General features: G+C 40.3%; 1 protein-coding gene across 4 annotated transcripts in view; it reads left to right on the forward strand.

Moving 5' to 3' along the window:
- septin12 (septin 12) overlaps positions 1-25,821 on the forward strand; it is a 59,911-nt gene that overhangs the window by 19,055 nt on the left and 15,035 nt on the right. Inside the window, exons 1-2 of one of the 4 annotated variants that reach the window (XM_062407911.1) lie at positions 17,153-17,210; positions 25,024-25,431. In XM_062407911.1, the coding sequence (XP_062263895.1) occupies positions 25,062-25,431 (370 nt within the window). In that variant the 5' untranslated portion in view covers positions 17,153-17,210; positions 25,024-25,061. Of the gene's footprint in view, positions 1-17,152; positions 17,211-18,944; positions 19,189-23,941; positions 24,096-25,023; positions 25,432-25,821 lie in introns of those variants that run through there. The other 3 variants (XM_062407909.1, XM_062407910.1, XM_062407908.1) reach the window with 3 other exon arrangements.

The raw sequence follows: 25,821 nt of genomic DNA on the forward strand, positions 1-25,821 counted from the left end.
GGCATGAGAAAAGAGCATTTCATTTTATTAGTTCTATTATCCTTCAATTCACTGTTAAAACTGACACATTTGATTGCATAATACTTTTTCGATTTGACAGTCAGACATTCAAAAATATTTCAATGTGTATATATCACTGAATAAAAACCCCAATAAGACATTTTGATTGTCGAGACATTTGCTTGAGGAAATTTTCAGTATCTGGATCCATCTGAATTTGTTATTGAACAGCCCTGCTGTAAACGGTCAGGGATGTCAGTTGAGTTGACGGTCTTTCGAACGTGTCCCCCATGCATCTTTGGTTTGTTCTTGGAGCTTAAAATGAGATCATCTGTGAACAAGGCCATTGCTATTGACTGTATCAGTCAACTGATCATTGACAACATATAGTATTTAATTTTTGACCAAAATATCAGATCTTTCAGTAACATACAATATTCACAAGTAGTGATTGGGAAATTAATTTCGTAATATGTACAAATACCTTTGAGGAGAAAAGATTACATTTGCAGTGTGTTCTACATACATTTTATTTTGCCAGCATACTACTCAATGCTGCACATAACAAGCATCCATCTGTCTGCACATGCTTCAGTAAAAGCTGTTCTTGCCTGGAAACTCCGACTTGAGGGACATGGAAAAGTGTTCCATTTTGTGAGTGTGTTTAGCTAATGATGACAGAGCTTCCTTCTGTTTTTATGTTGGTGTAGAAAAGTCAAGGTTTGCAGATTAGCACAGCTGCAACACCTACTGAACAGTTTCTTGTATTGACTGACTCTGCCCCGCCCTAAACAAAAAATGCACACTTGTTTAAAAGTGTCTGTTGTTTTACTGACATGATTTTCAATTCATTTCAAATATTTGATCTCATTTGTACATTTATAATGTTCGTTCGATGTAATAGTGAGATGTTCTGCCTACCTCTTTTCCCACTTTGGTTTAGTCTTATCACATGCCCAATGCTTATATTAGAATGTTGTTTGCTGCAGATTCAGAAAACAGAAAGCCTCTGTTTTTGGCACCTGTGGGGACTTTCCCCTCCATCTTCCAATGTCATTATGGAATTAGTCAAGTTCCTATGAGATGAAAGAGGGATAAAAGAGGGTGGCTTCTTTCTCTCTGACTCCCAACTAGGCTCACTTAACAGTCAGAGCGATAAACAAGACTTGTGAGTACGTATTTTTGTTTAATGTGTAATTTGTTCTGTACAAAAACTGCCCGAAAGTCTCAGGATGTAACAACAAGTCAGAATGCACACTATCACAATAACAGGCGCTCACACGGCCACATAGGGATGAATCAATCAGTCTGTCTTTTTGTCTACTTCTTGGTTGTCTACTTTCATGCTACGACACTCTTGATGTGTCAGGTGAAGATGAGTTTGAACATGGCTGCAGCCATCTGTGTTCACTGTGTTATTAACAGTCTAATGCGCCATAATGGATGGGCACATTAGAATTGTTGTTTTTTTCGACCCAGTAATTGACTTAGACGGTCGCAAAGGAAAAGGAAAAAATTATGAAAACAAAGACGCAGCTCAGGGGCCCTTTCCTCGACTATCCTCCTCTGCCTCAGAAGAAATGCACAGAGTCAAACAGAAGAATGCAAGGTAGAAAAAGAGTGACACACACACAAACACAATCAACTTGAAATTGTTCTCAGTTACATTTTGTATAATACATTTTATCAGTCGTAATAAAACTGTAGGAATCCAGTCATACCAGGCAATTCTGTATATTGTAATTTACACACATGAATATGGTTGTCTTTGGTTCCCTCATCACATAGATTATCATTCCCTCTTCATATCTGACTCAAATCTTCCCCACCTTTGCAAAGCTTTCTTATCTCTCCTTCCATATTCCACACCTTGCTTCTGTGGTTTTGCATTCCCCCATCTGTTCACCTCAGTCTTCCATGCATGACTGCCAGTAATGATTGTAAATATGCAGTGTTCAGACACCACGAACAACACCAGCATTGTCTTGAATCATTTTATTCAACTCTTCTGTGCTCTTTTATTACAGTTTTTCACAATTGTTAACACACGTTTTTCAAAACAATAACGGCTTTCTCAAAACTGCACACAGAAAACTGAAAACCTCACACACAAAATGCTAAACCTGACACTCCCTTTGCAAGATGACTCTTTGCTATCAAATCTCTTACCTGTTCACAAAATGGAACTCGTGTTTTCATTTGGTACACAGAGCCATATTTTCAAATGACACATACATACCATTCATTGAGTACACACTACCAAGCATTTGCAGCAAACTGAAGTGCAAAATTGAAAACACAATCATCAAAATGGAACACACCATATGAATTATATTGACTCTGGAGAATGAGCCATTTCTCCTTTTGTAAAATGTCTCAATGTAGGCCTACTTTTTTCTTATTCAAACATAAAACAGCACACAAATATGCAGCATAAAAAGCTTTATTTGAGGACACTCCTGTGGGTTCTGTTCATATACCTTCCACCTCCAAGTTGAAAAAAAGAATTCCTCAATGGGATGAGGGAAAGGAGGATAAGGTGGAAGGTATAGAACGGAAAAATGTGGGTGGTCCTGGAACCCCTCACGCACTTGAGCAGTCCGGTGGAAGCTCACATTGTCCCAGATGACAACATGATCAATCTGCTGTGGGTCATCTATCTGGCCAGGTGGTACCAGCAGGTCATGCAGGCCATCCAGGAAGACGAGGAGAAGGGCAGCGTTATAGGCCCCTAAGGTGGGTATGACGGTGCAAGATCCCATGGTGATTCATTGCAGCATACATTGTGATGATCCCACTATGCTGGCCGGGGACCTCAACGATGGCCCGCTGGCCAATGACGTTTCTGCCCTGTCGCCTCCTCTTCACCAGTTTGAATCCAACCTCATCAATAAAGATGTAATGGTACAACACATTAGCTGTGTCATGCTCCTGGATCTGCTGACACAGACAGCATGAGAATGCAAGTCACAGTATGGACACAGAGAGGTCAACACAGTGGGCTACAGTGAGGCACTGTAGAAAAGATTACAGGTACAATACATGCATGTGTCAGTGCTGAATGTATGGTACTTACAAGCACAAACTCTCGCCGTAACTCCTTGATGCAAATTGCTCAACAGACCTGAATGTTTAGAGATTTGAGTATTTGTGTGTTGTAGGTTGATGCTTTGAGATTTTACTTGAGAAGTGTGTGCAACAACTGAACATTGTGTGTAGTGTTTTGACAACAAGGTGATGTGTTATTGACATCAGAGTGTAAAGAAGGAAAGTCAGAGTCTAATGCAGATGAGGGAGTGTGAAATATTGCCAAATTGGGTTGAGCACTTGGTACATGAAGTGAAGGTTGTGCAAATTGTGCAGAATCTTCGCTTTTTGTGTGTTAACACCTGAGAAAAACTGTAACAGACTAGGAGCATAGGTAAACCGTTATTTTGAGAGTGAAATGATCTGTAGGGTGAATTCAGGTATCTAGGACATTTTTTGCAACCTTGACTTCTATGATTTTTTCATTGTTATTAGATAAACATATTATGCCATTCTGTAATCCTTAAAATGTTTTCTAACCACACCAAAGACAGAATACCCAGAGGAGACATGATACAGCTATGAGTGTTCTTTGCACAAACACTTTGACGATTTGAGACAGGTCACTTTGTAATCTGGGACATTTGTATTGGGCTTTAAAAAAGGACTAAATCACCTTGATAAATGCATGCCAAGCTCAATATTAAAATTTGTGGGTGGTTGTGGCTGAGGGGGTAGAGCAGTTGTCCTCTAGCCACAAGGCCGAGATTCGATCCCAGGCTTCAACACCTGCATGCAGGCAAGATACAGAACCCCAAATTGCCCCTCATAGAAAAGGGGTTGCCCATAGATGTACTGTATGAATGTGTGTGTGAATGGGTGGATGGCAATAAACTGTACTGTAAAGCACTTTGAGTGGTAATCAAGACGAGAAAAGCTATATATAAATAAAGACCATTTACCATTATAAAAAAAGCAAGAAAGCTGAATAAGAAAATGTATATAATTCATCAGTTTGAATCGACAGGGGCAGACTGTATTTACCTTTAATTGAAAACTGCAGACCATATGCTACATCTTTTTTTTTTTACTTCAGGAAGTAAAAAAGTATATGAATATTTCCTGATTTAGAGAATTTAAATGATCCCAGATTACCCAAAGCATGGTGTCCCACATAAGATCATATTTAATAAAGTGGGACATCTGAAATGTTTTGGGAATACAACATTTTCAACAACTCAAAGCATATTTGTTACTTGAATACATCACAAACATAATTCGATTACAATTAGCAACATTGTCTAAATTATTAAAGATTTAATATCCTTAATATTACACGTCCAAGTCACTAACCTTTTCATGATGTTACAAGGGGGAGCTTCTGATTGGAATTTACCCCTTCCATTTTTGTGACATCACCCTCATGAAGTGTTAGGATTTAGTCACATGATAACTATGCTTACCTGTTGTAAGGATCCTGTTGACTATATTGGGATTTTGTTCGAATAGGAAATCAACAGACTGAAGCTGAAGTGTCCCACATTTCCCAATGTCCCAGATTACCCAAATTCAAGCTACCATGAGCTCTTTAAGCTACGATGGAGTTTTCTCATGAAGGGCTTAGTACAGTAAGTTGGTTTAGTTAAACTGATGGTCTTCATGGCAACTTTACATCTCCTTATTTTTTTCTAAATAGGACGACTTTGATAATGGGCACTAGAACCATAAATGGACTGTGTTTCTTTGACTTACTACTTTTTCCAATTCTACTTTGTAAAGGTCCAGTGTAGAGAATGAAGTGATATCTAGTGGTAAAGTTAGCATGTTGCAGCTGAATACCCCTCACCTCACACTCCTCTTCCAAACATGAAAGAGAACCTGTGGAAACCTTCAGCTGTCATAACAACTCAAAAGGTTTTTAGTTTGTCCAGTCTGGGCTACTGTAATAAAAAACATGGTTGCCCCTGTAGAGAGGACCTACTCCAGGTGTAAATATAAAGTATACAAATATAAACAGCCCATTCAAGGGTTAAGAAAAAAACAACTCCAAAATGAATCACTAGTGAAAACATCAGTGGGATTATTTATTTATACTTTAATTTCTATATATTGAGCAATAGATTCAGCAGATCCCTTTCACATCTTTCACACTGAACCTTTACATTTGCGACAGCCAGCAGATGGAAAGTGTTTGTATGCTCTTTTGAGCACTCAAGGCAGATGGGTTATTAAGCACATTCAAAAACTTCAGCTGAAGGAAACATCCTGTTGTATCTTTTTGTAAGGGATCATCTTCTGTGCTGCAGTTTGTTTCTCTTGCAACCCACTAGTTTGTCTTTCCCATCAGCTCAGATTAGAGCCCAGTTTCCTGTCCAGTTGTTTGGTTCAAGACCCTGAAATGTGTTTCCTGCAAATGATTAGATTAGCTCACTCTATTTTGGCTGCACACAGTTTAGGAGAGACAGTTGTGGAGACACTGACATTTTTTTAAAAGGCTTGAGTGTCAAAAGAAGAAGAATTGCTCCAACATGTTTTTTTACTCAGGTTCATACCACAGTGATGTTGTTCTTCTGCCCTATGTTAAATCATCTTTGCACATTTTGCTGCTAATGGTCTTCTTTGAAGGCTTTAATGTGAAGTGTTCCCACATTTTGGATGACTTGGGTCTCTTCTGTTTTATTAAAAGTGTTTGCCCACTTTAAAAAGCTAATATTCAGCAGACGTGCTTGTTACGTGAGCTTCAAAAGGCACAGCATGGCTGGTTTCCTGCCCCCACTTCAGATGTATTACAACAGGCCCAAATAACCCATTATGAAATTAGTTGTTTTAAGTTAATCAATTGTAATGGATTAGTTGTTGCATACATTTTTCCTCAGAGCAGCACAGAACAGTCAGTAGTCCATCCACAAGAAATACTCCTCCCTCGTCTTTTGCTCTTGTTTTATGAGTGTTGTTTGGCAATATTGTCGAGGAATATCTTGTTTCACACATATTTGCTGTGTAGCTGTTTGCCTTGTCAAAGGCTGGTTAGTACACGTCCCAGTGGAAGCTCCAACACCTCTGTGGAGAAGGGTCAGAAAAACACAGATTTTGTCGTGGATGTCTCACTCACTCACTGCAGCCATGTGTGAAGGAAGAGAAGGAAGAGGGGGATTTCTGTTTGCAGGCACGTACAGACTGGTCAGTGTGTGTTTGTTTGTTTTAGGTTAAGAAGCAGGGCCCTGCAGCGGGGCTTGGCTTCGATTTGTTTTCAATCTGTTAAGTTAACTGAACATGGCTGCCCTTTGACTCTTCCAGTCATATGCAAAAGAGCCATGAAAAAAAGCATGTCCTTGTAATGTGGCTCTTGACCTCAGGGGGCCAGTATTCGGCCAGTACTGAGCTGCGTTTGCGGAACCCTAAATTGTTGGAAATCCAATTGATCTGAAAGCAGCTTATGTGACCTCTCATCTCACCCAAACTCAGGCCAAAAGATCCCCCAATACCGTTCTGTATGAAAATTCATCTTACCAGATGATAACATGGAGAGTACTTATTTTGACAATTTCAGTGACCCACTGATGTGTTTCTTGTACCAGAGACACACCACCTATATAGGCACCATTAGGAACCTTCCAAACTGAGTAAAATGAATTATTTCAGTGGCTGCCATAGTAAAAGCTGTTCGAATTCTCTAAAGCAGGGGTGTCAAACTCATTTTAGTTATGGGGCCACATAGTGCCCACTTTCATCTCAAGTGTGCCAGACCACTAAAATCATAGCATAATAGCTTCTTCCCCCCCCTTTTTTTCAACATGAGGTGGGATTCCAGCCACCAAGGGCTCCGTGCACACCACTGCGTACCTCCTGAACCACTTTGCGTACCCCGTACCCCAGTTTGGGAACCGATGGTCTATGGCAGGGGTCACCAACCTTTTTGAAACTGAGAGCTACTTCAAAGGTACTGAGTAGTACGAAGGGCTGCTTGTTTGATACAAACTTCCTTAATAACAAAGTTGCAAAGATCACCTTTTAATAAAAATAATAATATATGTGAAGAAATCAAGTCGATGTTAATTATTTCTCACAATAATTATTTACAATAATTTCCACAACAATGATGGCAGGAAACAGATATATTAAAACATCCAACATTTATTTCTGTTAATCTGTTTTCAACTTTGCTTGAATTCAAGTTCATTTAAGTACGTTTGGTGACATTTATCGCTACATTTATCAAAAAATTAATTAAATTACAATCACTTTGTTACAATGGTGATAATGCTTAACCAAATAGAACACATTCATGTGACTGGACTGTAATGTTTCTAAGTGTTTTCTTAATTGGTTTGGTCTCATACTGTCAGCTGCCAGAGTTTTCAGACCTAAAATACACACTGGTCTCTCCTCATGTCCTCCTTCATTCACTGTGAACCCAAGAGCAAGACGGGCTTCATTGTACCTTCTTTTCAATTTGGTTTTTGAACACTGTGTCCTGTTTGTCACTGACCAGCTGCTTCACGGGAACGAGCTCTGATCTCATGTGTGTGTCTCTGAGCGAGTAAGTAGGGGCGGAGCCCCGGGGCCTGTGTGTGCTGTCTGGAGACACACACACACACATTTTCCGCTCCTGGTATTTCATGCTGGCCTGATACGATGATGATTTAACAATATTATTTTTTATTTAGAGCATGCCTTGCATCCGGCGGGCCTAGCTGGCCGTATGTTTGACACCCCTGCTCTAAACTTACCTTATTTAGCATATGAAACAGCAGACCTTTATGAAAGGAAAGGAGAAAATGCCTCCATATTCATAAATTACAACCCATACACCAATTCTTTGCGACAGCAACGTTTAGAGCCATAGAAACTCGTAGTTGCCCCTGGACAACGTAAATATAAAATACAAAACAGCCAGTTTATTCTCATGATATGATTTAGAACTCATTGCTCATGTCAATTCTGTCCAATCAACCTCATTACATATAAACATATTGAACTAATATATTCAGGTCAAAATATCATCATAACTTAGAATAACTTAACTATAACACAAATATATAATATATTTAAATCCCCTATTTGTGAATTGAAAAAAATGTGTTTTCGACAATTTGATAAGTTTGTCTCCACGTATATCCCTCACATTATTACATTTTCCTTTGAATCTTTTTATTGTTTTTTCTTGTGAGTAGGTAATGAATAAATGTGCCCTTTGAATAAAATGAAAACATCTTTACTCAGGAAATATCATTTTGTTTTAAACAGGTAACTTTATTATAACTGCGAGAGTGGAGCCTACTGCACAGAGTACCATGCATTTTGTGTTAAGCTTATGTTATAAATAAAGATAAAACGCAGAGTGAAAGAGGAGATGGTTTTTCTACGCAACCTGGTTCTCCTTGTCCAACTCCTTACAGCTTCTCCGTCACATTTTTCCTTGACTGTGTGACTTATTCCATCGGGGGCAAAAAAAATCATCTCGGAAAAAATCCCAGCTTAAATTTTATGATGAGAGTTCATAGGATAATTGTAAATTTAATTAATTTAGCTTATGCAGCATACAGACATTTATAATTTATTTAATATTTATATACAACGATCAAAAATTATGGGAACTCTTAAATCAAACATCACATAAATTAAAAACTGGGACTAGGTTGAGGGCCAAACAGGGTCAATACTTATTAAACAGGATAGACAGGATATTGGATAAAATGCAAAACATATATCCTACATTCTTCTTTTTTATGTACATGTGCCAGAGCTAGAAGTTTGGCATATTTTTTTGGCTGCCAGTTCATTCATGTTTGGGTTAAGTTCAGTGCTGTGAAACCCTCATGATGGAGTGAAGGTGTGCATCAGAAAGACGACTCCTGTGTGGGTTTTTGTTCATCTTCATCACCGAGAAAAGCTGCTCACACAAATATGCAGTGTTGTACCAGTTCACACTTAAAATAAACTAGTTCAACACTAAGTTACTTGATGTACTAATCAGGTCATAAGTAATGAGTGTTTAATTAAAGTGAGAGCTGTTCAGAGTGGAGGAGGACATCGAAATCCCCACGGGCCAATTGCGGCCCTCGGGACGATATTTTGTGGCCCCCACCTTAATATGAAAGTTGCCGTGAAGCAGCTTAAAGTTTAATGTTATTGCGGCCCGCAAGTTTTATATTGTAGCAACCCCGCTGTAGGCTTCTGTGTGGGACAATGTTATGATGTTCTGGTTTCCTACTGTGTGCCTGTCCAGTGAATGCAGCATGCATGTGAGTGACATGGGGGGCGGGGTCGTGTGTGTGTGTGTGTGTGTGTGTGTGAGAGTGAGTGTGAGAGAGAGCCGGAAGAGAAAAGATTGGCACACACACAATTTGTTAAATTGAAGGCAAATTCAAGGGACACCACGGCTCCTTTACGCACACGCTGCGCTGTGAGGTTTTGGGAGCTTCTTTACGCAGACGGATTATTCTAAACCGCAGCAGTTTATAACACGTCATTGAGCTAATATCTACATTTTACAGTGTGGGCTGTTTTACATTATTATTTACACCTGACATGTGTGGATGAATTTTATTGATTTAAATTCCCTCATCCTCTGGTGGTGACATTTACGCACCGAGCCACAGACTGTACATGACGATGTGCATAATTATTTTGGTTCATCTTAGAAGTCTGCATTTATTATTATTTTATGAAATTGTGATGCTGTTGTTAGGAAAGCTTTATATATAACTTATAGGATTATCTTGTTATTGCGTAGCCACAAATTAGTAATTTATCCACCAATGTCAACAGGGGCTCCGTAATTTTCTAGTGATTACATTATATTGTTAAATTTATATATTTTTTCGATTCGAGAGGTACCGAATCTTGCAGCAAGAAGTAGGCAAGAGAAAGCATGTTCAGAAGATCCGTTCATGTTCTTCAATATTCTATTCATGTTCAGAAGAAGCCATTGAAGTTAAATAACTGTTAATAAGGACATTTGAGAAGTTTGGATTTTTTTTTTGTGGAATAAGTGCGGCGGCCCAGCCTTACCCAGATACTGCCTCCAGTGGCCCCCAGGTAATTTGAGTTTGAGACCCTTGGCCTAGAGGTTGACATGTCTTCAGTAACTGGGTATGGCCCCGACATACCTGTATGCACTCCCGACATTGCCTTGGCGTGCTCCCCAAAAAAGACAACCCCCCAAAAAGAAATGTTTTTCCATGTGGTGTCCACAGATAATTGCTCTCTCCTCATCCTTCCTGACTGATTATTTTCTAGTTTTGTGATCTGCTAGTGTCCTTGTCACTACTGGTAGCATGAGGCGGTACCTGCAGCCTAATCAGATTTCACAGGTAGTCCAGCTCCTCACGAGAGGATTAGCCGTGTCTCCCAGCAGAGTCTGAAGTGCAAGGTGGAGATATCACAAGACCGGTTGTTAGACGAAGAGACCTGGACAGGGCCATAGAAGGACATCAACCAAGCTGCAGGACTAGTATCTGCTCCTTTGGGAAGAGTTACAGGAGGAGCACTGCCAGAGCCCTACAAAGGGACCTCCAGCAGGCTGCTAGTGTGCATGTTTCTGACCACACTTAAAGAAACAGACTGCATTAGGGTGGCATGAGGGCCTGACATCTTCTAGTGAAACCTGTGCTCACAGTCCGGCACCAGGCAGCTCGATTGGCATTCACCAGAGAACACCAGAATTGGCAGATCTGCCACTGGCTCCCTGTTTTTCTTCATAGATAAGAGCATGAGATACACACTGAGCACATGTGACAGGCATGTAAGAGTCTGGAGACACTGTGGTGAACGTTATGCTGCCTGTAAAATCATCCAGCATGACCGGTTTGACAATGGGTCACTGATGGTCTAGGGAGGCATATTCTCGGAGGGTTGCACAGACCTCCATCTCATAGCCAACAGTTCCCTGACTGCTGTTAGGTACCAGGACTGAATCCTCAGACAGATTGTCAGACCTTACGCCGGGGGTTCCTCCTGGTTTTAAACTTGTTTTTCGGTGTGGTTTTGAATCCAGCCCTCAGTGGGTTAATGATTTTTGTTTCCATTGACCGTTGCATAATTTTTTTCTCAACAAATTATACAATGTACATCCATAAAGATTTCAACTTGAATAATTTGTGGCGCAAGATCTGATGTGTGATTTATATATAGAGTTTCTCTACGGTCCATAATGTTGCTCAAGGAACAGAAGGTTGGTTTGTACCATTATGGAGCTTCCTGTGTCCTCCTCAAGTCTCCTGCTGACCTGCTCTCACTTTAACTTTAACGCCAACACTCATCACAAGTTATTAGGACCTGATCAGTACTTAAAGTTGACTTAGTGTTTGTTTGAATTGCTTTAGAGTTTATGAGGCTGCATGCAGCTGTGGCTGAGGGGTAGAGTGGTCGTCCTCCAGCATGAAGGTCAGCAGTTCGATCCCCAGTCTTCCCCATCTGCATGCCGAAGTTTCCTTGGGCAAGATGCTGAACCCTGTACTACCCCCTATAGAACAACAAAGTGCTGCTCATAGATGTACTGTATGAATGTGTGTGTAAATGGGTGAATGTAAAACTGTACTGTAAAGAGCTTTGAGTGGTCATCAAGACTAGAAAAGCGCTACAGAAATACTATTTACCATTGAAATATGAGTTTTGTGCTCAGTACAACACAAGACCTGATTCACACAGTCAGGACTCAGTGTTTCAGTGACCGGAGAGATCCAGATTCGTTATCTGACACCATCGATTAATAACTCAATACAGACAAGAGTTTGTGATCTAGATCAGTGGTTCTCAACCTTTTTTCAGTGACGTACCCCCTTTGAAGAAAAAATTCTGCCGAGTACCCCCTGACCAGCGCAAAGCATTTTTGGTTGAAAGAAAGATGTAATGTGATTTATTAATCCTTGTAACTAGACACATTCAAATTTAAAACTCCATCAATTTCCATAACATTGCTCATTTGTAGTGGTCTCTCTTGAACTATTTGGAAATAAAAAGATGTAAAATAACTAAAGACTTTTATTATTATCTCAATATAAATAACGATTTGTGCACATCAAAAATAATTATCAACTTAAAGTGACCTCTTTTGGGATCATAATAAAGATATGTTCTCAAACTGAACTCATGAACTTAATTATAGCTAAACACTTCTTCCCAAAAAATGTATCATTAACTTAGTTTTAAATAAAAGATTAGCTCATTTATTTTTTTTATATTTATCATCTTAAAATATCTTCTTTAAGGATCGAAAAGATTACTGACAGGTAGCTTGTTTCCGCTTGCTTCTGGGAGGCTTTTTGCATCGTGTCTTGAGATGACCTGAATTCAGAAAGTTTCCTCTTAAAAAACTCATGTGGCTTAGCAACATGACTTTCATGTTTTGTCTGGAGATACCGCTGAAGATGTGGTGGCTTAATGCCACTGTTGGCTAATCTCTCCCCACAGAAAAAAACAAAAAGTGTAAATAACCCAATCTATGTTAATGTTAATATTGGTGAAGTGTCTTTCTGTTATTTTATTGTGAAATATTTGTTCGCTTTAAAGTTCATACAATTTCATTTCCGCTTTTGTATTACAGGCTTTTATTTTGAAAGGGTACCGGTAGAGACGCGGACTTCTTGTTATGAATCATTAACTTCACAACGGAAAACTTTACGTATTAGCGCCCCTTCGACAAGGCACAAGCTCTCACGGTGTTGTTTAGGGAAGGCTCTCTGCTCTGGTTTCGCCTTCTTTGGCGCTTGTCCCTCCGTGTTTCAGCAGTATTGCTGCTGTACTTCAACTCGACTCCATTGTTGAAGTTTTCAAGGCAGGTGATGACAGGCGATGACAGGTGGCGTGTGCCAGGTTGGGTCAAACCATCGGTATGGGGGAGATTCTGTTTTTTTAGGATAATTAAATTGAAAAGCCTACTGAATATAAAATTTAGTTCATAAACTTACACTTATATTAAATTGAATATTTGTTAAGTAACAATTTTTCAAGGGTTTTTGAATGGATGCTAATTTTAAATATAAAAAAAATTAATCCCAAGTACCCCCTGGAGTACCTTCAAGTACCCCCAGGGGTACGCGTACCCCCATTTGAGAATCACTGATCTAGATAATACTTGAATAAATCAGTGTATAGATCCTCAATCAAACTGACAAGGGCATTTGATTAAACATCGTTTGAAAAATTGGCAGATGATACGTTATCATGCAGGGAAAGTTCAGTGAGCTGCTGTCTTTCTGTAGTGGTATATGTAAATGTTTTTGTATTTATATAGCGCTTTTCTAGTCTTGTTGACCACTCAAAGCGCTTTACAGTACAGTTTTACATTCACCCATTCACACACACATTCATACAGTGCATCTATTCGCAGCACTTTGTTATTCTATAGGGGGGCATTCAGGGTTCAGCATCTTGTTAGGATCTATCACCAGCCGCCGCCTCGGTCGTGGTCAACCACCATTATATGATGCCAACGCAACACAGGATCCGCCATTACCACTATGATCACCTCGCACAATATAGAATCCGCCGCACTGGATCAACCATTGCGACCTCTGATGCGCGATCCACAAGTCGTTATCCATGGTTCGGCCACAGCGGGCCGGATCTGCGGGCGATAAAGCAAAGGGATTCGGGGAAGGGGTCAAGTCAGTAACATGTACTGATGAGATATGACTTACTTCAATGTAATAGGAATGGAGAAGAGGAAGGAGAAGCTGGAAAGTGAAGCTCTGTGTGTCATGTGTCAAATTCCCTTTGCGTCTTAGCGTCATCAGGGTTTTTTGCCTTGCCAGGCTGAAATTGGGGGTACACTGAGGCTCAAGGTAAATCTGAATGGCTACTTGTTTGTATGGTAGTATGATGAAAACCATGTGGCCCACTCAGTAGATCAGCAATCAATACCTCTATGCCTTTTTAAACTAAATGCTTACTATTTTAGAACATAGGACAAGTAACGTTCTGCCGCACTAATTAGCTCTAACTATAAGCTTTATCAAAAAGGAAGGTTTTGAGCTGACTCTTAAACGAACAGATGGTGTCTGCTTCCTGACCTGAAAGTGAGAGATAGAGGTTATAATACTTGGCCCCAAACACTTTAGAGATACATTATCTCATGAAATAGCTGCACTAGACGACATTACCCTTGCTTCCAATGAAACAGTCAGGAACTTGGGAGTGATCTTTGATCCTGATTTATCCTTTAATAGTCACTTAAAACAAATTTCTAGGACAGCCTTTTTCCACTTGCGTAATATCTAAAAAATCAGACATGTCCTTTCGCAAAAAGATGCAGAAAAACTAGTCCACGCCTTTGTTACATCGAGAATGGACTATTGTAATTCATTACTATCAGGCTCCAGCAGTAAGTCATTAAAGACTCTACAGTCTCTTCCTGAATAATATGGCGACGTTTGACCTTAAATAGCTGTTAGTACCCTATCAACCCACTAGAACAGAATTCAGGCTTACTTGTCATCCCTAAAGTCTCTAAAAGTAGAGTAGGAGCCAGAGCTTTTAGCCATCAATCCCCACTGCTGTGGAATAATCTACCACTTTCAGTTCGGGAGGCAGACACTATCTGTTTGTTTAAGAGTAGGCTCAAAACCTTCCTTTTTGATAAAGCTTATAGTTAGAGCTAATTAGTGCGGCAGAACGTTACTTATCCTATGTTCTAAAATAGTAAGCGTTTAGTTTAAAAAGGCATAGAGGTATTGATGGCTGATCTACTGAGTGGGCCACATGGTTTTCATCGTACTACCTTACACACCAGTAGCCAGTCAGATTTACCTTGAGCCTCAGTGTACCCCCAAGTTAGGCCTGTATCATTGATTACAAGGCAAAAACCCCTCATGATGCTAAGACGCAAAGGGAATTTATGACACATGACACACAGAGCTTCTCTTTCCAGCTTCTCCTTCCTCTTCTTCATCCCTATCACATTGAAGTAAGTCATATCTCATCAGTACATGTTACTGACTTGACCCCTTCCCCGGGTCCCTTTGCTTTATCGCCCGCAGATCCGGGCCCGCTGTGGCCACACCATGGATTAAGATTGTGGATCGCGCATTAGAGGTCGCAATGGTTGATCCAGTATGGCGGATTCTATATCGTGCGGGCTGATTGTAGTGGTTATGGCGGATCCTGTGTCGCGTTGGCATCATATAATGGTGGTGGACCACGACCGAGGTCGGCGGCTGATGAGGGATCCTAATAAGCGGTAGTGGACAATGAATGTGGACTATAGTGGATCCGATCCGGATGGCGGATCATGATCTTGCTGGCTGCTGACCATAGACTATGATTGCAGCAGGACTGCTTGACATATAGTATTGAAGTTATCCTTCAAAATGTTTACCCTCATCAATTATGCTAAAAACTTTAATCTTGATGATGTTTTCCTACACCTGACATCTATTGCACTTCTGTCCGTCCTGGGAGAGGGATCCCTCACATGTGGCTCTCTCTGAGGTTTCTATGTATTTTTACCCTGTTAAAAGGGTTTTTAGTAGTTTTTGACTTACTCTTGCTGATGGTTAAGGACAGAGGATGTCACACCATGTTAAAGTCCTATGAGATCAATCAATCAATCAAATTTTATTTGTATAGCCCATATTCACAAATTACAATTCATCTCATAGGGCTTTAACAGGGTGTGACATCCTCTGTCCTTAACCCTCAGCAAGAGTAAGGAAAAACTACAAAAAACCCTTTTTAACAGGGTAAAAATATGTAGAAACCTCAGAGAGAGCCACATGTGAGGGATCCCTCTCCCAGGACGGACAGAAGTGCAATAGATGCCACGTGCAGGAGAACATCATCAATAATCAAAGTCTCTAGCAGCATTGATGAAGCACAGTCCATGCTCAGCAACCATCTAGACCACGATCCACCATCCAGACCAGACGCCACTTCAGTCCTCAGTCACCGTCCACCGCCGCCCACCAGGAGGACCCTTCACAAGCCACCACTGCGGTCCTGGTCCACCGCCCGTGCCCAATGCCAACGCGACACAGGGTCCGCCACCAGCACAACGATCAGCCCACATGACTCAGAATCCGCCACACTGGATCCAACACCGCGACCCCCGGTGCGCGATCCACAAACCGTAATCCATGGTGCGGCCACAGAGGCCCTGGATCTGCGGGTGATAAAGCAAAGGGATTCCGGGGAAGGGGGATAGGGATGGAGAAGAGGAAGGAGAAGCTGGAAAGAGAAGCTCCGTGTGTCATGTGTCATAAAATAGAACAAGTAACGTTCTGGCGCACTAATTAGCTCTAACTATAAGCTTTATCAAAAAGGAAGGTTTTGAGCCTACTTTTAAACGAACAGATGGTGACTGCCTCCCGAACTGAAAGTGGTAGATTATTCCACAGCCGAGGGGCTTGATGGCTAAAAGCTCTGGCTCCTACTCTACTTTTAGAGAATTTAGGGACGACAAGTAGGCTTGAATTCTGGGAGCGGAGTGCTCTAGTGGGTTTATAAGGTATTAACAGCTCTTTAAGGTATAAAGGCGCTATATTATTAAGGGCCTTGAAGGTGAGGAGGAGAATTTTAAATTCTAATTCTAAACAAAAAATGTACAGTGAAACGGTTTTCTTTGCTATAACCATTTCCCTAGTCCACACTGACCATTTAGAACCTTACTAGTGTCAGACCAGTGGAGAATTTGAATCCTTGTCCTGAGCAAAAATATATTTTGAAAAAAATAAAAGGCAACTTAAGTGTAAAATGTCCACATTTTGTTACTATCCTTCTGCTACATTCATTTACAACTGGACTGTAATCTGGTCAAGTTCTGTCTGATTTCAATACGATCACCAAAAACCCACTGAAAAATTGATGCTGCTTTAAAATCAGGAAAGATCAGTGGAGGAAAATGTTGAGGCTTTCGTGGTATTTATTACTTTTTCAATATGATTATTCCAATTTATCCTGATTGACCACTTTCTCCATGGAAACAACAACTATGGAGATTAAAAGCATGTAGCATCACTGTCATCTAATGGTATGTTGTTGTTAGGACAGTATATAGCCAGCAGAGGATCTTACCAGGAAACCGTTTCCCCCAGGCCAGGAAATGCATCATCCTTTGACACACACAGATACACACACACACGCACACGCACACACAGTGCCACGCCTCTCCACACACACAGTGAAAGGACATCCTGCCCAGTTGTATTTATGTGTCACTTCTGACTGCTGGGTCTCCACACCAGGTAAAAACAGCTCTCTCCTTCCTGTTTTCAGCCCCTTTAAACTGCTTATACCTGGTCCTTAGTGTTACATTGACATTATTGCGTTCTGTTAGTCACACACTTGTTCTGTGGTGAAAATGTTTCAGGTTTGGAACTTCAGAGATGAACTTGTGAAAACTAGTCTGCTTGTTTGTCAGCTTTGAATGTGATGCAACTTAGCTTAGGGAACAGAAAGTACGTTTTATTTCAACATTTTAATTCTAGTACTAGGAGAAATGAGAAATAAGGGTAATGCAATTGCAAAAAGAGGTTAATATAAACATTTATTATAATGCCGGTTTAATGATTGGAACTTCTTTAGTGTATTACTTTTTTAAGGTTTCTAGCTACACATTTTATGTTTGACATCAAACATGTCTGCAGAGAGTGTTGGAGGACTGTTGTCCTTTTTCCACTACACTTATCAGCGTGTGGTTGTGACACTTCTGTTTGATTATCAGGAGTTACATTACTATTAAACAAGATGATGATGGTGGTATGCATGCCATATTCATCCATTGTTATGTTGAAAAAGAAAACCTATCCACGTAACAATAAATGTGGGTGGATGATGTGGAAACATTTAACTGTAGAGTTATAGTACAGGTTAATATATTGTTATATAGTTATCTAGACTTATAAGACATCAGATATGATGCTTCCACCCACAAATACATACTGGTTCATCTGGTGTACACGTGGAAAAGATTTTCTATTATTTTTGAATAAATTCTCTCTTGGTTGCTGCTTTTTCCAGTGTGTAAAGTGTGTGTGAAAAGAAATTGTCTGAACATATCAGCAGAATTTTCAATGAAATGTCCACTCATTAGCTGTATCCACTTATCATTGCGGGCCGTAAGGGGGCTGGAAGGCAGTCTCAGCGGATGTTAAACTAAGCATTTAAACAAATCTCTAAATACAACATTTAGTACAGTGCTAAGGCAAACAAAGTAACTAGACAAACACAGTCAGGAAAATGTCTTGGCAGGGAGCTTGTTGTAAGAGCCGACGCTGGTTTTGATGTACTGCAAACTGAAACATGTGCCCTCAATGCATTACTTGCTGCCTCTGGCTGCTGGAACCAACCCTCACCTGAGTCCACTAGAGGATTTGTTGCTGTCGGATCTGAGCAGATAATATCCCACTGTGATTTTCATGTGTGAAATTAAGCTCTGGAGAGAGTCCTGATTGTTGTCTGAAGACATCTCAAGTCATTATCAGCACAGCAATTGGCTGACTTTGATGTTGTGATGCTGTGCAGAATCTCCAGAAGGAAGGGAAATCTTCAGCCCATCCCATTGAAGAAGAACATGTAATTGTTAAAAAATAACAAAAAACATGTGATTTTGTCTCCTCTGCTTTTTTTGTCAATGAAACATAGATATTTTGCTTAAACTAAAAAATGTAGTACAATTTAGACTTTTTTTATCAATGATTTTACATGTCACTGTAGTTGCAGTTAGTATCACGCCTGCATTATCCCACCCTAGTTATTGAAAATAGCAATGTTAAAATATTACATAATAGTTTGTGTTAAAAAAAAAGTCTTACTTTGAACTGCAGTCAGTTGCATGTTGACTGCAGAAATCTCCTTCTCCTCTCAGGGATTAGTGGAAGCTGCTTCGGCCATTTGCATGTGAATAGTTCCTGGACCTGCTTTTGCAGCCAAACACCCCCCTTCCACTCTGCCGCACCATCTCTCTCTCTCCCTTTCACCCCCTCTCCCTCTCTCTTGGTGTCTCTCAGCCTTTCTATTCTCCTCCTAACATCAGGGAGGACCAGAGAGAGAGGGTGAGGGTCAGATGCGGTCAGAGAGGGAAAGAGAGAGTGCAGCACCATCACTGCAGACACACTTAGCAGAAAAAGTAGTTTGGTAAGCAGAGTTTCTGTCTCGTCGGCTTCGAGAACCCTTCACTGCCTGTCAGGGAGTCACGCAACTGGCCTTTGTGAATGAGAGGAGGTAGGATACTTTTGTTTCTCTCATGCTCCATGGATATCAGTGGGGTACGCTCAGTCTTCTGTGCAAACAATGAAGGCTGACAGGACTGGTCCACTTTGGCGGTCAGAATGGGGGTTGGGGGGGGTTATTAGGCTTCAGCTTTTTTCCTACCATTGAATCAGGAAGATCTTTGTAGTTTTCTTGAAACTAAAGTACTCTGTGAATCGCAAGACTCCAGTTATCATTTTGAGGGTTAGGGTTAGCTTTAGGGTTGAGGTTTTTAAACTCATATATAAACTTTGTGCTGTAGTATCTTTATGAATATCAAGCACATTTTCATTTATCTTCTTCTCATTTATTAAAGAGCCCAAATTTTGGCTATTCAGGGTTAGGGTTAGGGTATATCTGCTGTGATGTTTAAATACTCATTATTTGTTTTAGACCGTACACAGCTGTAGAGCCTCTTTTCAGTGGGAAGTCATCCCATCCAAACAGGTGGCACAAATTAGGAGAGCGGAGCTGTCAATGTAAATTTGTCCACAGCTCTGATTGGAAAAGACCTGTATGGTTGGAGTGTACTGTATGTATACAGATTTTGGTCTTTATCACAGTCCCACATTACCTGATTATGTCACATCAAAATATTGATCTTTCATTCATTAAGAGTGGGACTTTCTCTGGTTTGTCCCCTTTAAGAAATGTGTGAGAACACGGTAGAGATGAGATCCTCTGTAAGAGTCACTGCAAATGTCGATGTGCTGTAAACAAAGACACGTGGTCTCAGTAATGGATTTTATGATACATCCTGCCTCTGTTCGTTGTGCCTCCACTCGCCTGCACTCCCTCAAGATCTTTGGTTGTCATTAACGTGAGTGTACAAACAATGGCCTGCTTTGTTGTTGTCAGAAAACCTAGCATTGTCTGTGCTATGGAAATTTAAAAAGCACCCATTATAATGCATAATACAGGCGAAAGTTGATGTAAAGCTGAGTGATGAACAAGTAGGAGCCGCCAATTCTTCATTCGAACTCTAAAGAAACAGACAGACCGAACTGTAGGGGAGAGCGGGGTAATGTGAGACATTTTTTACATTTGCTTCCCTCTAGGCGGGCTAAAATTATATATCTGTAAAATTTACACATTTCCCATTAATTCAGGATGTTTCCTAGCAATGGAAATGCTCAGAATGTCTTCAGGACAAAGGGCAGTGAACATATGATTGTTTTTAAAAAGTGGACTTGTGTCTCACTTAACCCCCGGCTACGGGGGAAAGTGATCTACTTACTTTTTCCACTTTAAAACTACAATTACATCACATGTTGTAATAGTTCAAATCCTGACAGCTAGATTGACAACCACTAATATCAGACTAGTAACAGAATCATGGGGATTGATCAATTAAGCACATTTATGATTATTATGATTCATGTGATCTCTTACACACCCTAGCTTACCGGCACATTGTTTCTCTGTCCATTTGGCAGGGACAGGGATATTGTTTTTCTCTGCGTATTCAAATGCCCTTAACTGGAGCAAGGCCATGGAACTGGTCAGCTAGTTGTTTCAAGTGTTTGGCAAGCTCCTCCTCCATCTCATCTTTGAATATTCTCTTTACCTCAGCTACTGCACCCCAGGCTACTGATTTTACTTTCCCTTTCTCTTTATTCTTTATGAATCTTTTGAGGGTTGTCTTATCAATATTTCTATCCCTTCCAGCTTTTCTTAAGGACTTCTTTCCTTGCATGACCTCAGCGGCTACACTCTCCATCTCTGCGAGAGGTGTTTGGCCCCAGGTTGTCTATGTTGGAAGTTCACCAACATGTATGATAAAAGTTTTTCTACCTGATTCAATTTGTTTTGACACAACAGTTGATTCATTTCAAAGCAAAACAATTTACTTTTACATTACTTTTTTTTGTGAAAAAACATACTTTCCACAGCACCAGCACTAACTTCTCCTTCATGGCAAGGGGGGAATGGGAGGGGCTTGAAAACATAATGGTCAAATTGCCACAAATGTGTTCCGTTGCCTAGATACAGGGGGTGTCTCACATTCCCCGATGTCCCACATTACCCCGCTCTCCCCTACCAAAAATATGTAAGATGTTATTAAAATGACACAGCAGTTTCTTTTAAAGAAGTACCACATTAGTTCAGTGGCTGCAGCAGAAAACCACTGTGTACTCACAACAGAGTATCTTAATTGGGTTCCTAGCATAACAGCCCCTCAGATCTACAGATTTATGAGATGCTGCATAGACCACCACTTTCTGTCTGCAAGTGTGCATGTGAACGCAGCAGAGACCAATGCTGCTCAATAATTGCTTAGATCAATGCTTCATACTTTATCATTAAAATGATTCATTGTGAATTTCAGTCAGCTCACCACTTGGCTATTGTCTGCCATCAAGTCATCACTCCACCTCCAAACTGCACTCTCTCTACGGTGTACTGCTCTAGCCCTTGGAACTCCACACATGTTGTCAATAAGGAATCACCATGTAGCAAGTTCAGGCTGAGGGCCCCATCAAGCTGAAAAGGACATTAAAGCCTTTGGGGAATTCAGTTGTCGTCGTTATGGTACACACCTAAGTGTTCGTGGTCTGTCATTGACCAGACTTGAGTGAGTTGGCTTAGGTTTGGACATGTCATGGCAGAGTTTGATTAAAGGCTGCAATCTGCTTAACCATTGTTTTACTGTCCAGGTTAATGGGCACTCACATGTGACACATTGATAATCTATCAGGCTTACTTTTAATCCCCTGTAGTCAAGTTTCCATAAAACTGGATCCCACATTTCCCAAAATCGAACCAGTTTGAGGTCTCGAGCTGTAGCCTATTAGTCGATAGCCAAGACTTTTTGAAGTTTTCTTGAGCCACAGACAATATAATCTGTATTTCATAGGCATAGTAAAGATGTAAAGGAAATGTAGGGGAGAGCGGGGTAATGTGGGACATCGGGTGATGTGAAAAAACCCCTGTATCTAGGCAACGGAACACATTTGTGGTCATGTGACTATTATGTTTAAAAGCCCCTCCCATTCCCCCCCTTGCAATGAAGGAGAAGGTGGTGCAGGTGCTGTGGAAAGTATGTTTTTTCACAAAAATGTGTTTTTGCATGTAAAAGTAAAATTTCTTGCTTTGAACTTAATCAACTGTTGTGTCAAAACAAATTGATTCAGGTAGAAAAACTTATATCAAACATGTTGGTGAACTTCCAACAAGTAAAACCATGTGATTGATGCTCGCTGAAGATTAGCCTGAATTGATAAGAGATGTTGTTTTCCTAAAATTGTGGCTTCGGGGTAAAGTGGGACAAATGCTGTGGGGTAAAGTGGGACAGTGTCTCTCTTTACCCCACCATCAAGCACAAGTTAAGTTTAGTCTTGAACATATTTTGGTGTTATATTACATTATATATGTTTTATTTTTAATGTCATAAGCATTGTAGAAAAACCATCATGCCAACAAACTATACACCAGGAAGACAACCTGGGGCCAAACACCCCTCGCAGAGATGGAGAGTGCAGCCGCTGAGGTCATGCAAGGAAAGAAGTCCTTAAGAAAAGCTGGAAGGGATAGAAATATTGACAAGACAACCCTCATCAGATTCATAAAGAAAAAAGAGAAAGGGAAAGTAAAATCAGAAGCCTGGGGGGCAGAAGCTGAGGTAAAGAGAATATTCACAGATGAGATGGAGGAGGAGCCAAACACTTCAACAACTAGCTGACCAGTTCCATGGCCTTGCTCCAGTTAAGTGCTGTGAACTGGCATTTGAATACGCAGAGAAAAACAATATCCCCGTCCCTGCCAACTGGACAGAGAAACAATGTGCCGGTAAGCTAGGGTGTGCAAGAGATCACATGAATCATAATAATCATAAATGTGCTTAATTGACCAATCCCCATGATTCTGTTACTAGTCCGATATTAGTGGTTGTCAATTCTAGCTGTCAGGATTTTAACTAAGACATCATGTGTTTTTATGGTAGTTTTAAATTGGAAAAAGTAAGTGGACCACTTTACCCCGTAGCTGGGGTAAAGTGGGACACAAGACCACTTTTTTTTAAACAATTATATTTTAACTGCCCTTTGTCCTGAAGACATTCTGATCATTTCCATTGCTAGAAATCATCCTGAATTAATGGGAAATGTGTACATTTTCCATTCCTCCTTTTACATTTGCAATTTAGCTACAAGGTTGTTGTTTAATGGCACTGAAGCATCTGAGGATGTTAAACCTAATTACTTAATCAACAAATACTTTCCCTTGTGTTTATTCACTTTATACTTTACAGCAAAACCCAACTGCTTTAATAATGAAAGAGACTTGTCTCTGTCACCAACTCTGCCCTTAACTGTCCTGACTCATGAGGAGGATTAGTTCTGTTCAAATGGATGAACGGAGTATATTTATAGCTGATTAAATTATGTGGACTAACACTTACCATCAGCCTCTGTGTGTGCATCTGTGCGTGTGTGTGTGTGTGTGTGTGTGTGTGCCTGTGCAACTTCTCTCAAAATACAAACCCATACATACACAAGTCTCAGTCGTGCTGGTTTCAGATGACTGTTATAATTGTATTTGTACACACTCACACACAAACACACAAACAGACACACACAGCTTTTCTTTCGTCTTCATTGGGATTGTCAGCACCATTCAATCCTCTTACAGCACAGACCAGACTACACATACAAACCCTTGCAGATAAGAGAAGGGATAGACTTGTGTTACATATAGTCCAGCTAAGTCTTAAAACGATTGTATGTTGTGTGTTTCTGATTCTAACTTTGTATTTTTTCAGTGATCTAGTGATATTGAATGAATTTTTGTGCCTTTCTCTGTCTGCCGACTCACCTCTCGCCTGAACAGTTCATAGGGGGACCAGATTCAATTTGGTTGTCCATCTGCCTTGACCATTTGAGGTGAGCAGAGAAAAATGGGGAGGACACATTTGCACTGGTTGCCTATAATACACTGGATTGAGGCTCTGAATGGGCTACGACTGAGTTACATAGCTGACTCTTTAGTTAACTATGTCCCCTCTGGAACGCTGAGATAATCTGCAGCAAATCTGTTAGAGGTCCCTGACTACAGCCGAAAGAAAATTGGCGATGCAGCTTTTGTAAATACACTCCAAAGCTAGTTCAGTAAACTTCCTTATTAGAAAACCTAAAAATGTCCCCTTTATTTCAGCACTTAACTAGATCTTGTACTTTCCGGCACTTTTTTTTATCATTTTATCTTTTATATGCATTTGTTTTTGTTACATTTTATTTATACATTTATTTCATTCTTTTGTATTTCCTTTTCTTTTAAATATCATTTAAGCATTTTCTTATTTTGTTTTCAATAACATTTGAACATGGTTTATTTTCATCTATATTGTATATAAAGCACTTAAAGCTGTATTTATTGTTAAAAAGTTAAAATAATGTTTATTATTATTGTTATTATTATTATTACTATTACTACTATTACCCAACCCTAATATATGTTGGTATTAACTATTTCTGTTCTTTCCGACCAGAGAGTTTTTTGAGCTACTCAGTCTCTGCATGTTGAGCTAATCTACTAACTCTTAACAGACAGCAGTTAATCCAAGTGCCCAGATTTGATGCTACACAAACACAATGGTATACCAAACCTGACAACCTCTCTCTAGCAGCAACACAATGATAACCTGCTTAGTGAGCAGGATGGGTTTAATGAGTGAAGTCAGTTAAAAAGTTACAATTTAAAAGAAATGAAAGCTACATTTTCAGTGTGTTACAAATAGTGGCACATACAGACATGACCCTCCACAAAGCCAAATCATTGCAAACTACTGAGAAATCTCTTTTTTACCCACAGACACTGCTGAAAAGCTGGAGACACCCCCGCCCACCCGAATGGAGGAGAGAGTGGAGGAAGAGGGAGGCATCATGGGACAAGAGCAAAAAGACGAGGACAAGAATGATGAACAAACCGCCAGCATGACTACCCAGAATTCCATGACAGAAAAACAGGAGAACTGTTTGAAGGTTTGCCCAGTTGTGGAGGAGAAGGGGAAGGAGAAGGGAATGAAGGAGGGAGAGATGAAGAAAGAAATGGAGCTGGAAATAGAGTTCGATGGGGAGCTCTGCCAGTCATTTTCTGGCCAGCAGGTTAGCTTCATCCGAGGCGCTGACCTGTTTGGATACGTGGGCATTGAGGCAGTACTGGACCAAATGAGGCGCAAGACTATGAAGGCTGGTTTTGAGTTCAACATCATGGTAGTTGGTGAGTCTCACCCACATAAATACAAACAAACACAAGCAAGAGCAAATAATTATAAATCTGAAACAAAGTCTCCAGTTTGGCTAAACCCTCTGGGGATAAACACAGGCAACCTGGAAACACGCTAAAAAACTCCCACAGCAACACTTTACTGGCCATTATCAAACACTGTAACTCATCTATTTGTTTCTTTATTCTTCTGTTTTATTCACCTGCCACTGTGCCAGTTCACACACTTATACACACACCATCTCCCTGCCTCTCACGCATATTCGTTTTGTGGGTGCATGTGTGAGCCGACATTCTTCTGCGAAAAGGTTCTTTCATTGATTCACACCTACATACCTAGTGTGCTTTGACCAATCACAGAACTCGTCAGTGAGGTTAGTCTCT

This window comes from Platichthys flesus, chromosome 16 (assembly GCF_949316205.1).
Source record: "Platichthys flesus chromosome 16, fPlaFle2.1, whole genome shotgun sequence".
NCBI lineage: Eukaryota > Metazoa > Chordata > Actinopteri > Pleuronectiformes > Pleuronectidae > Platichthys > Platichthys flesus.